Source organism: Lygodium microphyllum, chromosome 6, assembly GCF_053477565.2.
Source record: "Lygodium microphyllum isolate KBCC chromosome 6, Lygodium_microphyllum_v1.1.10, whole genome shotgun sequence".
NCBI lineage: Eukaryota > Viridiplantae > Streptophyta > Polypodiopsida > Schizaeales > Lygodiaceae > Lygodium > Lygodium microphyllum.
Genome location: NC_141140.1, coordinates 162,737,335 through 162,753,212, shown reverse-complemented (window position 1 = coordinate 162,753,212; position 15,878 = coordinate 162,737,335). Strand labels below are relative to the sequence as shown.

Sequence of the window (15,878 nt, the reverse complement as noted above, 5' to 3'; positions counted from 1 at the left end):
CTCCACTAAAACATTACTTTGTATTGCTCTTTAATTTACTTAATTTATTAGAAATACAATAAGTCATACACTAATTCACTTTTTCCCACTCAAATGTACTGAGCCATGCATTTTAATTCGTATTCTCGACCGATGTTCACAAAAATTAAGTTAGGTTAATATCGATCAAATTACACACATTTTATTGGGTTCATAATTAAAAGATTTGTAAAACTTAAACCTTCATCTTTAAAGTGGAGGGATGTTATGGGAAACTTTTGCAATTCATTTCACATTACACCTCGGCTTTTCTTAAACAGGCGTTAGAGAAAATGACTAAGTCATCCGACCTTAATTTACAGACTCCAATTGACATATTCAAAAAGTACGAAGCGATTTCACCTCCGGTACGCAAATTTGTTTTTAGTTTTTTCCGCGTTGCGGACCAGGCGATGGTTTCTTCTCTCTCGGTGTTTCATCAGTCCATGCACTGTTCCTACTAGCTCGCATTGGTGGCCATGGCTTCAGCAGAGGAGCTCGCCGCCATCGAGGTTTGCGTGCGCTCTCCTTTATATGAACCGTTGGGTTTCCCGTTTCCTTGCTTTCCAGTACGTCTTTCTGAAGCCTTCTGGCTCGCAGAAGGCAAAGGTCCTTATGGTTGGCGCCGGCGGCATTGGCTGTGAATTGCTGAAGACATTGGCTTTAACTGGCTTCAAAAACATTCATGTTGTGAGTTATCCCAAAAGTTACACAGCATTTCTATGGTTTGGTCGAAAAAAAATGCTTGTTTTCCCCATTTTGTACCAGAAATATGTTTTTCACTTAGATTATTACTAGCTGTGGTTCTATGATGGTTTTGGAACAAACATATTTTTCACTGTGATTATGACTAGCTTTGATTCTGTCGGATTATTGTTTCTTGTTAGCAGAGATTAGACGTTTTACTTAAACACAGGTTGTATAAGCCGTTGATGCTGGTGGCTTACAAGGCCTTAAATGGGACAAGCTTAAAAGTAGCTCATGGGTTCTAGCTTGTTGAGTTTGCTGGTCGCTTGGTTCCAGCAATCTAAGGTGTACGGTTGTTTGTAACAGATTGACTTGGACACTATTGAAGTCAGCAATTTGAATCGGCAGTTTCTTTTTCGAAATCGACATGTTGGACAGTCAAAAGCTAAAGTGAGGGCACTACAAGTTTATTTGTGATGCGAGATGCTGCACATGTTATTTTAATTTGAAAGGCATGATATCATTGGTTTACCTGTGGTTGCTTTTGATAATTCTAGCTACACATATAGTGTGTTACAAAACAGCACTCTCTTATGGATGTGGGAATGGCAAGCAAATTTTGAGGAGAAGATTTTCCTGTTCCAGGTTGCACGTGAAGCTGTATTGAAGTTTAGGCCTGATATCAACATAGTGGCTCATCATGCAAATGTCAAAAGTCCTGAGTTCAATGTGGAGTTTTTCAAACAGTTTAACGTTGTTCTGAATGGCTTGGACAATGTAGATGCTCGGCGCCATGTCAATCGCCTTTGTCTGGCTGCTGGAGTTCCTCTTGTAGAGAGTGGAAGCACAGGTTACCTAGGACAGGTAATGTCAAATTCTTGCTTTTTGATGTGTGTGAGGTTTATGCAAGTCTTTTAATTTGGTATCTAAAGACAGTTGTTTAAGCATCCTGATGGTCTGAACAAACATTGTATTACTGTGTCTGTTTGCCATCAGCTCATATTTTGTCATAGGCCATTTGTTCCACCCTTATGGTAGGCATATGAGAGGTTTACCTCAGTATGCGAGTGATGAGAGTCAAGTAGCTCATTCTCATAGACCTGTTAGCAGATATGTCATGGCTGAGTCTGTGCATGTGATTCAGTGGGCTAGGGCACCAAGATATTATCCTGATTATCTAGGCATTTTTCTTGGCATTTTATAATGGTCATTTTAGCATTTATTGCTGGCTGACCAGCATTAAATGCTGACTGATCTGACATGATTTATGGCATTATTTTTGCCTATTTATTCAGGTTTCTCCTCCACATTACGATCATTCACCACTTGATTGGTTTTGCTGGAGGGAGAGGAGCAGGTGCCAGTGCCTTCACAGCCAGTGACTCACATTGGTTCTGTACTGTCTCATATCTTGATATATGGATTCCACTTCCTGAGTATCTCTGTGCTTCTGAGTTCCTTGTGCAGTGCTATTTTCTTTTGCAGCGTTTCTCTCTCTCTTTTCTTTGTCTCTTGTGTACAGCAGTCTATTACAGCAGTTTTCCACACGCTTCCATCACTGCATCCACTTTTGACATGGTATCAGATTGCAGGATCATTGTTCCTGCTGCTCTTTTACACTGTTTCAGGTTTGAGTTTTGATTTTTTGTTTACTGATTTGACCTCTTCTGACGGTTGTGACTGATTTGCAGCCTGAGCTTTCTCAACATTTTGTAGATTGCCATTTTCGTTTTCAGCTTTTTGGGCTTGTTTCAGGGCTGGGGACCTGTTACTCACCCTTCCCAATCTGCGTTTTGGTGTTTGCTGCCTGTGTTTTATTGATCAGCACTTGCATTTTGGCTGTTTGCTTGTGTGCAGATGACAATATTTTCAGGCTGGTTCCGGTTATTTTTGGTCTGTCTTCTCACTGTGTGGTACACTGCTTAGCTTTAGAGAGGGTTCATATGCATCTAGTTGTCGTGTCCTCATCACTGCACTTGCATTTTGGCTGTTTGCTTGTGTGCAGGGTTGGATGACAATATTTCAGGCTGGTTCCGGTTATTTTTGGTCTGTCTTCTCACTGTGTGGTACATTGCTTAGCTTTAGAGAGGGTTCATATGCATCTAGTTGTCGTGTTCTCATCACTACACTTTGGTTACTGTTGATCTTTTCTCTATGTGCTTTCTTTACTGCTTGGAACTCGTGCAATCCTTGTGAGTTTGTATTTTTGGCATACTTTTCTCCCTACAGATCCCTTACCTTTCTTCATCTTCTTTGTATCTCCCTCCTCATGGCTCCTCCGGCATCTCCTGATGGTCAGCATGTCGACGCTATATCTTTATCTACAAGTGTTATGTTGCAAAATTGTTGTGTTCAGCTTTAGGTTTCTGTGAGGATACTATCTCTTGGTACTTCAGATGTCCCAGTTTCGGAGAGGGGTGCCATACCATGGAAGAAGAAGAAGTCTCAGTAATTATTATGGCAAGAAGGGTCATCTCCAAAAGGATTGTAGGACATTAGTAGCTTTACAATAGAAGTAAGTGTAGAATGGTGACGATGGGTTATGACTCTCTTGTTTCTCTTCTCCAAGTCCAGGTTTAGGCTCCATCTATGTAGCCGCGGCAATGGCTGCAGGGGCCTCCCTTCCAAGTTGCTAGTTCAGGTGATGGGGTCATCCCTCACAACTCTCCAATGCTAGAGAGGGAATGTGACAGGGTGGTGAGATGGGGTAGGTAAACCCCATCTATACAGGTATACATGTGCATGGGTTCTAGAGAGGGGTTTTCCTTGACGCATTAATCGAAGTTTGGCAAGTTTAAATCCTGGAGCTAGGATTGACATTCAAGTTCATGATGAGCTGGTTATTTGACAGAGAGCGAGATTGGCTTCTAGTTTGAGCTCACATGAGGGGACACTTTGGCGGTCAGGCCAAAGGCAGGGAATCCATGGTTACATATGTTCAGAGGCATGTTTGACAGAATGGTCTTGTATACTACTGTGAGACATTGTTGATAGATATTGAGAGCTGCTATGATTCTTCTCTATTTTTAGGAGTTGGTATGATCGACATCGATATCAGGTTCTCTTCGAGGCACCTTGGTGGTGGCTTGCGTACCCATTACTTGGGTATCCATGGCTCTACTCTGGTGGTTCTTGTTGTATGTACTATAATGGGACATTATTATTGTATATTGTATTGTCTCAGATCACCCATGATCTAAGAGAGGGTGTTAGTAGATATGTCAGTTCTCATGGCTGAGTTTGTGCATGTGATTCAATGGGCTAGGGTACTTGGATATTATCTTGATTATTTAGGCATTTTTCATGACATTTTATAATGGTCATTTTAGCATTTATTGTTGGCCAATCAACATTAAATGCTGGCTGACCTGACATGATTTATGGCATTATTTTTGCCTATTTATTGAGGCTTCTTCTCCACATTACGATCATTCATCACTTGATTGGTTCTGGTGGAGGGAGAGGAGCAGGTCCGAGTGCCTTCACAGCCAGTGACTCACATTGGTTGTGTACTACTGTCTCATATCTTGGCACATGGATTCTATTTCCGGAGTCTCTCTTTGCTTTTGAGTCCCTTGTGCAGTGCTCTTTTCTTTTATAGTGTTTCTCTTTCTCTTTTCTTTGTCTCTTGTGTACTGCAGTCTATTACAACAATTTTCCACACACTTCCATCAACTACATTCACTTTTGACAAGATCTGGCCCTGATGGTATTTTGGGCACTTTGGACACTAGAGTTGCAAAATGGCAATTTTACTTGCAATAAAGTATGTTTTCCTCGTGATAGGATCACTTTTTCATTATCTTGGCATGAGCTTTTGGTCCTAGGAAAGTGTTGCAATGAGCTTCCTTAGTTGAAGGCGCAAAGTTTTAAGGCGAATTAAAGTTCATTTATGCCTAGGGCATGTTCATGTGTGCATGCCTTTGCATGATATGTGAACATACTGTCATACAATGTGTGTGATAAAGATGTAACCCATCAGTGAGTAGGATTGAGGAGTTTAAGAATTATAGCTGTGCTTGCCGGCTTTTACATGTGACCAGTTAGCTTGTACTTTATACATAGTCATTGGTATTTCCAGGTCATAGATACATTGGAATAGTTGTCTATTTGTCAATGTGCTATAGTATCCAATTCTTAGCTCAAGCTTGTTGTTTTAGTGCTCTTGCCATAGAGCATCTTCATTGAGTTTGCAGCATCAAATTGTTTTACATGTTTTTCGCCCATCACTAATAAGTAAGTATTGTTTTTCTAGGGGTTTATTGGAGTCTATGCAAAACTGCCTCGGGGGAACAATCCTCATGGGTCTCCATCTCCATCTCTCTATTTCTCTCTATTTTATCATTGTTGTTCTGCTAAAGCATTCAAGCTCTTTGCTTGTACAATTAAAACCACTTTTATCTCGGCTTATGAGCAATGGAAATTAAGTCATACAGTGAAGTAAGTTTCCCATGGGAGAGTACGATGTTCACATCTAGAGAAGCATTATTGTGATTGATCTTCCTTTTAAAGTTGCTTCTATGTTTTTGTCATTATATATTTATTAAAAGTTTTTGATGGGGCAATTCATAAGATTTGTCTCTTGGACAACCCATAGAAATCATGTGCTACTATATACTATATCATCTTAGTTGAAGATAGTGTATGCATGTTTTAGTTCCACTAAGTGAATATTGAGGTGAGGAATGTGGCCCTTCATGTAGATTAGTTTTTTAGTATATCAGAGTTGGCTTCATCCTTTAGTCTCAAATGATATTTTTGTAGGTATTTTAGCCCTTATGGGAGCCAATACATGTATGCCAATTGGGCGGAGTGCAACTTTGAGATTCTTATAAGTAGGTTTTGTCCAATCTTGAGTACTTTTATTGTGAGTCTTGCAAAGGAGATGGTAATTGTGGGTTTTTATAGGATGATTCTCTATGTCACAATGCTGCCATGATGTCCTTCAATCTAGCCCTAGGACATGGAAGCTAGAGAAAAGTAATTTGGGTTTCCCTAGTAAACCTGGGTGACTTTGATTTCAAATACTTTTTTGAACAATAGAACTGTGTGGAAGTGCAGGTTTGAGAGAGAATACTGTAGATATAAGGACTGGAGTAGACAAGGAACAGCTTGGTAGAGCTCAAGGAATGAGCTCAAGGAATGAATGCTGCTCGTGGAATTTCTTCATATGGTGCTGTTACAATGCAAATACAATAAATGTACACTCTTTTTGCATCTGCTAGTTGACAATCACTTGACTCCAAAGGGGCCAATAAAGGACTATTATGAGGGTGACAAAGGGGTGAAGTTTGAGGCCTTTAGTAGTGCGCAAGATAGATTGAAAGCCTTAAGACTTTCATTCAACAGTTTGATGCGGTATACTTTGGAGGCAGCTTCATTGAGTCTTCTAAGATACGAAAGGTAGCCACCTTTTTGAAGTGAAATGTGTTGTAGTGGTGGTCCACACTTCTAATGTAAGGTAGAGCACTATCAATGTGGGTACAATTTAAGCAAATGTTTGCTTCTAATTGGTTGACAAGCACCTTTGAAGTGGATGTTATGATTGCTTGGAATAAGTTGGATGCATCATAGTGCAAAAATCTGGAGCAATCTAATAAGAAGTTATGGGTTGCATTGTTGCCTATTACTTCTTACTGGGCCATTTCCCTTCACGAGTAAATTGAGAAGTATTGTTGTGGGTTGCCTAAAGGAATAAAAACCGTTGTAACCGGCATGTCATAACTCATAGAGATGGCAAGTACAATTGATGCTTTGTTACATAGAAAGGACCGGGGCTTCCAAGACGATGATAAGAAGCCATTCAAAAAGTTTTCCATGGTTGAGAAAAAGGGTAGATATGAAAATAGGACTGAGAAGAGGCAAAAATAGCAAGGAAGACTTGGAAATTGGTTGCTCAATGTAGAAGTTGCCGATGTAGAAGACCTTTCAACTTGGCAAGGTGAGATTGCATCTTGGATGTGGAATAAAAAACAAAAGCATTTCGAGTTGTCCAATTATGCGAGCAACCCTAAAAATGGAGGAATGGAAACAAAATCTTCATATGTGATTGTGCCAGAGAAGGGTATTTGGGCTGAGCAAAGACCAGTCAAAGGGGTGTTAGCAATGAGCCAACCACATCTTTCCAAATAGCAAATAATAGGCACCGGATTTTTGGTGCCAAAGGGCACAAAAGAAAACGGTGGTGAGAAGATTCTGCAACGGTGAGGTAGAAAAAATAAGCACCATTCGAGATGCGGTGTTTTGCAAGTGTTGCAGCGAGAGGCAGCCCACTAATCATGATTAGCCAAAGGAAGACTTTACTTTTGTATGGTGTCTTATTGAACCAACCGTCCATGATAGTCATTTTCCACCAATGTCATGATTTGTGCACACCTAGATAGTATTTGCCTTGGGGACTAGCCAATGGTGGTCCTTAATCATAAGATGGTATACTTGATTAGCTGAAGCCTTTTCCAGCTACAGTGGACCTACAAGGTCCCAATCTTGCGAGGGTTGATCATGGAGCATAGGGAAAGGCTCTCTAGGTTGTAGTGACGTTGAAAGGTGGTTCCACAAGTGCCTGTAACCTTGAGGGATGTGAAAAAGCCTCTTGGTGTGAAGAAAGGCTCTAAACACAGAAAACACAATACTAATCGTACGACAAAGCACAAACTGATAACATAGAATACAATTAGGGTTAGGTTAACTTAGAGATAATGAACATAGAGAATAATGAAATGAATGACTATCGAATATACAATGCTCATGTAGCAAACACACTATGCAATGAATAATGAAATGAATGAATGGTGAATATTCAATGCTCATGCAGCAAACACACTATGCGGAGAGTAAATACTATACCACAAACTCTTGTATCTGGAGGATTAGGGCAGGGGTAATGAGTTGGAGGGTGTGTCGTACTCTGAACAAATCCCGAAATGCAGCAAGGCAACCTTTGGATGTTGAACACCAGCAAACGTAGCAGCAAGTGTGTTGGATCTGATGTAGATGGCAGTGTGCAATAGAAACGCAAGTTGACGAGAGAGAAAATTTGCAAACGTAGAGTGAGGAGAGAGAAAACAGCGAAACACAGCCTAGGCAAGCTGGGCGATAGCTGGTTGAGGTGAGAGACTGCCAAACGCAGCAAGGTGAGAGCTAGAGGAGACAGATAACTGTCCAAACAGCTTCAAATCAGTAGTTGCCAGCAAGGATGACGGCGTGGTAGGCTGACGTCAGCAGCAACAGCACTCAATAGCAGTTGCCTAGCTAAAATCAGCTCTGATCAGCATGGAAAAGGTTGGAAACAGGCGCTTGACTGATGTAGACAGCAATTTCCAGCTTGGACTACAATGTCCTCCGCGTCCGGGGTGTCGGCAGCAAGCTGAAAGACTTGAAAACTGCAAAAGCGAGATGGGAAGAGTTGAGGGTAGGCTGCCTATTTATAGAAAGTTTGGGAGCCTCCACTTAACTCTCTTGATCCACGTCCCATTTTAGGGTTTTAACTAAAATAAGCCTAAAATAGGCATAAAATGAGTTGTTTTGGGGCTGTTTAAGTGGCTAAGTGCATTTCTTAGCTCAACACCCCCCTCTTAGGCCCAAAACTGAGCTAGAAAAGTGGGCTAGCCAAAAGTTTTTATTTTTCATTAAAAAAAAAAAAACCCCAAGGCGTCCCACCCCAAAGTAGCCAGGGCATTGGACAAAGGGTGTGTCAGAAGTGAAGCAGCAGTGGAAGCATAAACATGTGCTGAAATAAACTGCTGAAACACGAGACAAAAAGAAAAGAAAGAAAAGAACACGATACAAATGAGAACTCAGATGTATGCACGGGAAATGGAATCCATATATCTGAACACGAGACAGTCGCATACAACAGTGAGTCACTGGCTGCGTGGGCACTGGCACTGGCACTGGCTCCTCTCTCCACAGAGTCTGCAGATGGTAAAGATGATGATGATGATACTGACTGAGGAGGAGCACTGAGTATAAATAGGATAAAAAAGTGGGGAACAATAATGCTAGTCGGATAGCATTAATGCTGGCCGACTGGTGCATAAAATGCTCCACTGGCATAAAATGCCACACCAGAAAAAGACCTAAAATACCTAATAAAAATGCCCAGCCCAGATCAAGCTCAGACTCACACATGAGCTGATAAATACTCTGCTAACACCCTCTCTCAGATCATGAGTGATCTGACACAATACAATAGTACAATGAAAAGGAATCAGAAACTATATAACATAGAACCACCAAGTAGAACCATGGATACCCAAGGAGTGGGTGATCAAGCCACCACCAAGGTGCCTCGGAGAGAACCTGATGTCAATGTCAATCGTACCAAACACCTGAAAATAGAGAAGATCATAGCATGTCTCTGTGTCCATCACCAATATCTTGCAGTAGCATACAAGTCCATCCTGTCAAAAATGCCCCTGAACATAGGTGACCATGGATTCCCCGTCTTTGACCAGACCGCCAAAGTGTCCCCTCATGTGAGCGCCAGACGAAAGCCTCCTGCTCTCTGTCAGATAACCAGCTCAGCATGAACCTGGATGTCAATCCCAGCTCCAGGATTTGATTCTGATAGACTGAAGTCGATGCGTCAAGGACGTCCCTCTCTGGAACCTATGCACCTGTATAAAAGTATAGATGAGGCGCGGCTGCCCCATCTGAACACCCGCTCACACTCCCTCTCTGGCACAAGAGAGTCGTGAGGGATGACCTCATCACCACCACTAGAAAGCAGCCGAGGAAGGGGCTACCAAGCCCTTCCCGCGATCCGAAGAAGAGGATCCCTTCCGCGCCTTGGACTTCACCTTGGTCGGAGGATTGGAGTTGGAGTCTGAGGAAGAAGAAAACTCATCGGTAGAGTCAACATCCCGCTTCGTCTTCTGCTCCTTCTTCCTGGAAGCCGCTAACATCTTGCAGTCCTTCCGCAAATGTCCCTTCTTGCCACAGTGGTAACACTGGGCCTTCGACTTCTTCTTCCCGTCACCCCTCTCTGAAGCTACATAAGCCTCACCTCCATAATGTGCCGGAAGCCGCCCCTGTAATCTCAAGGATGCCTCATGCTCAAGAAGCATCGAGGTCATATGTGTAAAACTGACAGGAGTCGATGATGTCTGCGCCCGCAAAGCATTGGCCACTCCATCAAACTCCGGGGGGAGCTTGTAGAGGACCGTCCCGACGAGATGCGCCTCGGGAAGAGCAAATTGCATGTGCCGAAGCTGGTCCTGTACCTGCGTAACACGAAGAAGAAAAGACTGAATAGTATCTTTTGGCTCAAACTTCATCTGCTGGAGCTGGCCATAAAGTGTGACTGCCCGCATGGTGGAAGGTGCCTCGTACATCTGCAGCAACTTCTGCCATACTTTAGGAGATGTCCTACAGGAGGTAACCGCCGGTAAGACCGCTTTAGAAATACACCGAAGCAACGCCAAGTAAGCACGGGCATCGACCGAGTCCCATGTGAGCACTGCTTCCTCATGGTTGTCCTCATCAAAGTCTTCAGGAAGAGGAAAAGGACGGAGAGGTCGAGCAATAGCTCCACAGACGATGTACTATAGCCGCTTCTGCACAAACCAAGCTTTCATGACAGCACTCCATGTGAGATAATTAGGGCCATGTAACTTATCATCAGTGGAAGTGCACGGAGGAGCCATATGGAGAGGATAAGAAGAGAAGTAGAGAAGAGATGGAATTTAGAGAGGAAACACAGCCAAAACAAACACACAGACTGCAGAAAATGAGAGTTCACATGCAATAGAACCCAAAATCTGATCAATAGAAGACAAAATCTGCTGCAGAAAGTCAAAAAATCAGTCAAAAACTGCCAAAAATAGAGAAAACGGCCTGAAGTAACAGTCACCCAGCCACGAGAGATGCTGAATCAGCAAAACGCAGGCTGTAAACTGGAGAAAAACCGGTAGAAAACTGTCGCCAGCAGCTGCAGATGAAAAACGCAGGCAGCAGAGGGTGCGGAGGGAGCAGGCGATGGCAAAACTGCAAAAACCCAAAACAGGTCGCTTGGCTGCAACAGCAGTCGTCTGATCAGCAGGGGTATAAAACAGTCCTGAAATCAGCAAGAAAACACAGCAGAAATACAAATCCTGAAAACTGATACCATGTCAGAAGTGGAGCAGCGGTGGAAGCATAAACATGTGCTGAAATAAATTGCTGAAACACGAGACAAAAAGAAAAGAAAGAAAAGAACACGATACAAATGAGAACTCAGATGTATGCACGGGAAATGGAATCCATATATCTGAACACGAGACAGTCGCATACAACAGTGAGTCACTGGCTGCGTGGGCACTGGCACTGGCTCTGGCTCCTCTCTCCACAGAGTCTGCAGATGGTAAAGATGATGATGATGATACTGACTGAGGAGGAGCACTGAGTATAAATAGGATAAAAAAGTGGGGAGCAATAATGCTAGTCGGATAGCATTAATGCTGGCCGACTGGTGCATAAAATGCTCCACTGGCATAAAATGCCACACCAGAAAAAGACCTAATAAAAGACCTAAAATACCTAATCAAGCTCAGACTCACACATGAGCTGACAAATACTCTGCTAACAGGGTGCACGATGGCTGCCCAGTGGCCTATCAAGACTACAAAGGCGATGATTATCTTACCAAGGGAGCCCAAGTGAACACCCTAGAGAGGCCAGGGCATCAAACCAAGGGTGCTCGTTAGTTGCCCAAGGGCCTACCAAGTCCTACTAAGGCGGATGGAATCAACAATGGACTTTTTTTTTTTGGAGAATATATGAGTGAGAGAGGGGCGGTGGCCGATTAAGTAGTAGAGGGGAAATAAACCCAAGTCCTTCATAAAATAAGAAAATCTCTCCCACACACTATTGGGATAAGTGCCTTAGAATAATGAAAGTGTGTGCGTGTGTGTGTATCATATGGAGAATACGTGGAGAGGCAAAAAAGATGATGGTGAGCTTAGCAAGGTAAGCAAAACAAGTAAGCAAGCATGGGGAAACTACTTTGGAGAATTGTCATGTGCAATGCCACGAATATGGTGGATCCAGAGTCGACCACTCATGAAAGACCGAAAAGGGATAAATGCGCATAGATGCATGTTTACATGAACAGAATGCCAATGCATGGGGTAATGCAAAGGGGTATGCAAGATGTCATGCTCATGTAGAATGCGATGCACCGGTGCCACTAGACAGTACCCTTGTAGGGGAATTGTTCACTTGTCCTAGTGCCCTTTTACAATCATGTCATCTTGACAGTGTGAATGAAGTTACAAATGTCCTGAAGAAACACAATTACAAAGAATAATAAATGTCTAAAATGTCTAAAGCCAAACTGTAAACATCATCATTGTCACTGATCAAGAGAAGAAACTGCTCCCTCTCAAACTGGAGGGAGAAGCAAGAGGAAAGCATCTCCTCTTTGTCAATTTGAAGAAGTAGAGGAAGGTGCACCCAAGCCAATCCGAGGTAGGATGTATTGTAGGATTGGTCGGTTGATGGCTTTGGTAGAATCACAAGGGAATTGAAGCGCAGCCAGCAAGCTTCTTAGATAGATGGCCTCAATGGTACCATCAAAGAGAGCCCTATACTTAGCCTCGGTTGTGGAAACTGCCATTGTCTCCTGCTTATGGCTTGACCAAGAAATGGGAGCCATGGCGAAGGAAAAGAGGTAACCGCCATGGGAATGTTGGGTGTCAGGATCTCCTGTCCGGTCAGAATTGGTGTAACCCTGCCAAGCATAAACCATGTCCATAAGTCAGACCATAATTAAAAGTACACTGCAAATATCTCAACACACAAAGACAAGTAATTGAATGTGACATCCTAGGTGCTGAAAAATACTAACCAAGTACACCAAATGAGTATGCTAAATTTGGCCTAGTATGAATCACCCAAAGAAGCTTGCCTACAACATATCGATAGGTGTGTGTATTGAAGGGTTAATCTAGGATATTCTTTGACAGATGGACAGTGGGATCAAGAGGGGTGGCCAGATGCTGTGTTTGATCCGTGCAATACTCCTCCACCAGTTGAAGGCCATACTTTTGCTGTGAGACAAAAATACTTTTCCCAAATCGAACTACCTCCATCCCCAAGAAATAAGACAACAGACCGAGGCCAGGCATCTCAAAGGTAGCACAAAGTTTGGCCTTAATCTGCTCTGGCAACATAATTTGAGTCAATGTTGAATAAGTCATACCTCATCAAAATTAGACCAAGTGGTGTAGTTCGACCTATTGAAGCTAGTCTTGTCATAGAGGAGGAACTAGAACCATGAGGTGTCGATGGAGGTGGATAAGTGTGATGTGGTGGTGGATAAGATGGGGGAGGATAGGGAGGGGGATAAGAAGTAGGGTAGATAGAAATAGGTTGCTGATGTTCAATGAGTGCGGATTGCTGCGGAGGCACTAGAACAAAAGTGTTTCCATAAGTTGCCGAAGGTGGAGGTGGAGGCATTGGGACATGGTAGCATTGTCTAAGAGTTGGTTGGGGCACAACAGAATGATCAATCGATCCACTGGGTGAAGCCATAGAGTCAAATTGTGGTACCAAATGATCCACACTTGAAGAATGCCATGGAGGGGGAAAACTCCAAAGTGTGTGTGGGAGGATGAGCTCCTATCATAGGGACACCACTTGAGTAAGAGAAAGCCTAAAGGAGTCCTAAAGGCTATGCTTAATGGAGGATCCCCCAGTGTGGTGTGTGGTGGAAACATAGGTGCACTTAATGGAGTCTGAAAGGAATGTGTAGCGGAAGTTGAGGGAGGGATGGGTGGGAGTGCAAATGGATTTGTGATGGGTGAAGATGTGGGAAACATCATTGGTTCATTTAGTCCATTAAATGTAAGAGAATGAGATGTACCTACTCTAGTATGACCATGAGAAACAAAATCATTTGAAAGAAAAGGAAGAGAAGAGATACTTACAAGTTTTTGCTTCTTTTGCTTACCTTATTTGGAGTTTTCAAAGAAATATCTATCTTCCTCATTACTTCCAAACCAAAAAATGTTATGTATTACCCCTTTTTCTAGAGGATTTCCCATCCCACAAGGATTAGAGGAATTAGATTGCATAGAATTAGAAACCGGGTTGTTCATACTTGGCACTAGAGAAAAGAAGTAAGATGGAAGTGGTGTGTAATCCGTGCTTGTGAGAGTGGAGATGGAAGGTCTCAGCTGAGAGTACACAGTTGACAATAGAGTGGGTGAGAGTGAAGACACAACACAATTCCCAATACTATTTCAAACAGTGTAATGAAAGTATAAAGTATAATACCTTTTGATATACAATGAATGTCTTGACAAATTGTTCTACATCATGCCTACAAATTGTTCTACATCATGCCTCAAAGCTGACCAATAAAAGATGTAGAAACCCTAGTTTTCAGATGTGGGGCTTTTTTTTTTTTGAAATTTTCGCTCCCAAAGTTCAAATTGGCAACCAATTCGAGGAAATTTCACAATTTCTCTGACATTCCCGACAAAAATTTTGGGGCTTTTGCTCGATTTGCAGTCCCACGTGTGAATCTTCATTGGAAATGCCGACATTGCATAATTTCATTGACATTTGTGCAAGAAATTTGGGGCTTTTTGTCCCAAAGGCTTCAACACACATCACGAGGCAGATTTCAGCTGCTGTTTGCTATTGGCATGCATCACGAGGTGACATTATTGTAGAAATTCAGCAGCAGTAGCATTTAATTGTTGTTATAGTCAGATTGAGCAGAAAATTTTAGGAAAATTCAATAAATTTTGGTGAGAATCGGCATTAAGTTGCTGTAATTTGCACTTTTGAGAGCACGCATTTTGAGAGAGGTGTGGTACAACAGTGCCGTGATTTGTAGTGACGAGAGGGTCTTGCATGCCAAACACCTCAGCGTACGCTAGAGGACAGGCTGTTGGTGTTGCTGCCGCTTTTCCCCCTCCTACCGAGGATCAGAGGAGATGGGACTCAAAAGATGCACATGCACTTTCTTTGATTGCCTTGTTAGTGAAAAGATCGATCATTTCACACATCCGGTCTTGTAAGACCTCAAAATCAGCATGGGATGTACTTGAGCGTATGTTTGTAGCACGTAATGAGACCCGAATATCTTATCTCTGTAGAGAGTTGGCCAATGTGAACATGGATGAGGGTGATAGCATGAGAGATCACCTTATTCACATGTAGGATTTGCGCGAGCAGTTGCTTAATGTGGACGAAATCATTCAGGATGCTGAATTGGTAAACATCACACTGAACTATCTTCCAGAGTCGTATCTTGGTTTCCACACAACAGCCCCTTACATTTGTGGAGTTGGAAGGCCTCTTATTGCAAGAGGAACATACTTGGAAGAATGTTGCATTGTGTTCAAGAGATGTGGCTATGTTGTCCAAGTTCAAAGGCAAAGGAAAAGTCGAGCAAAATGCAAAAAATCAGCAAAAGGGTGATGTTGGACAGCCATCAAATAAGGCTGTCCAAGGCATAGAAAAGTTTAAAAAGAAAGGAAAATGTGATTATTGCAAGAAGCTAGGTCACTATATTGATGAATGCCGTAAGAGATTAGCCAAAGCGAAGAAAAAGGACTCCGTTTGGCTGTACAAGAGACATCAGCCACCAAATCTACTGATGGTGATGCTTCAGTCAACTTTGTGAAGGAGGACTAGGCATTTGTGACTTGCAGTTATGATTCTTCAATGGCTGATTCAACATTTAATGCTGCTGAAATGCAGCAAACATGGTATTTTGACAGTGGAGCTTCAAAGCACATCACCTCTAGGAAGTGTTTGTTTTCCTCTTTGCATTCAGGCCTTGCTGGGAAGCGTGTTACATGTATGAATAGCAGCAGTTATTATGTTTGTGGCATTGGGACAATCACTATTATTGCTGCAAATGGTTCTAACTTCATGCTTCTAGATGTCTTGTTTGTGCTTGGCATTACAAAAAACTTGTTGTCTATCTCTGCTTATAACAAGCATAGCTTTCAGATCATCTGAGGATGACAAATGCATTGTCAGAGACAGGGAGATGAATTATGCTTTGAGGCTGTGTGGGACCTTGTATAAGGGTTTGTTTTTGTTGGATACCAATGATGCACAGTCTCATGATGCTCTGGCAGTCACTACTCTATCGCTTGCTATGCAGAATGCGAAGCTATGGTATGCTCGCTATGAACATATGAGTTTTGGGAGTTTGATGACCCTTCAAAGGT

At 42.5% G+C, this 15,878-nt stretch overlaps 1 protein-coding gene across 2 annotated transcripts in view; it reads left to right on the top strand.

Annotated features, from left to right (window-relative positions):
• Positions 1 to 351: 351 nt before the first annotated feature.
• The window catches only part of SAE2 (SUMO-activating enzyme 2), a 56,149-nt gene continuing 40,622 nt past the window's right edge, over positions 352 to 15,878 (top strand). The window contains exons 1-4 of one of the 2 annotated variants that reach the window (XM_087680391.1): positions 352 to 530; positions 622 to 708; positions 1,072 to 1,155; positions 1,351 to 1,569. In XM_087680391.1, the coding sequence (XP_087536517.1) occupies positions 498 to 530; positions 622 to 708; positions 1,072 to 1,155; positions 1,351 to 1,569 (423 nt within the window). In that variant the 5' untranslated portion in view covers positions 352 to 497. Of the gene's footprint in view, positions 531 to 618; positions 709 to 1,071; positions 1,156 to 1,350; positions 1,570 to 15,878 lie in introns of both variants that reach the window. The other variant, XM_087680390.1, reaches the window with a different exon arrangement.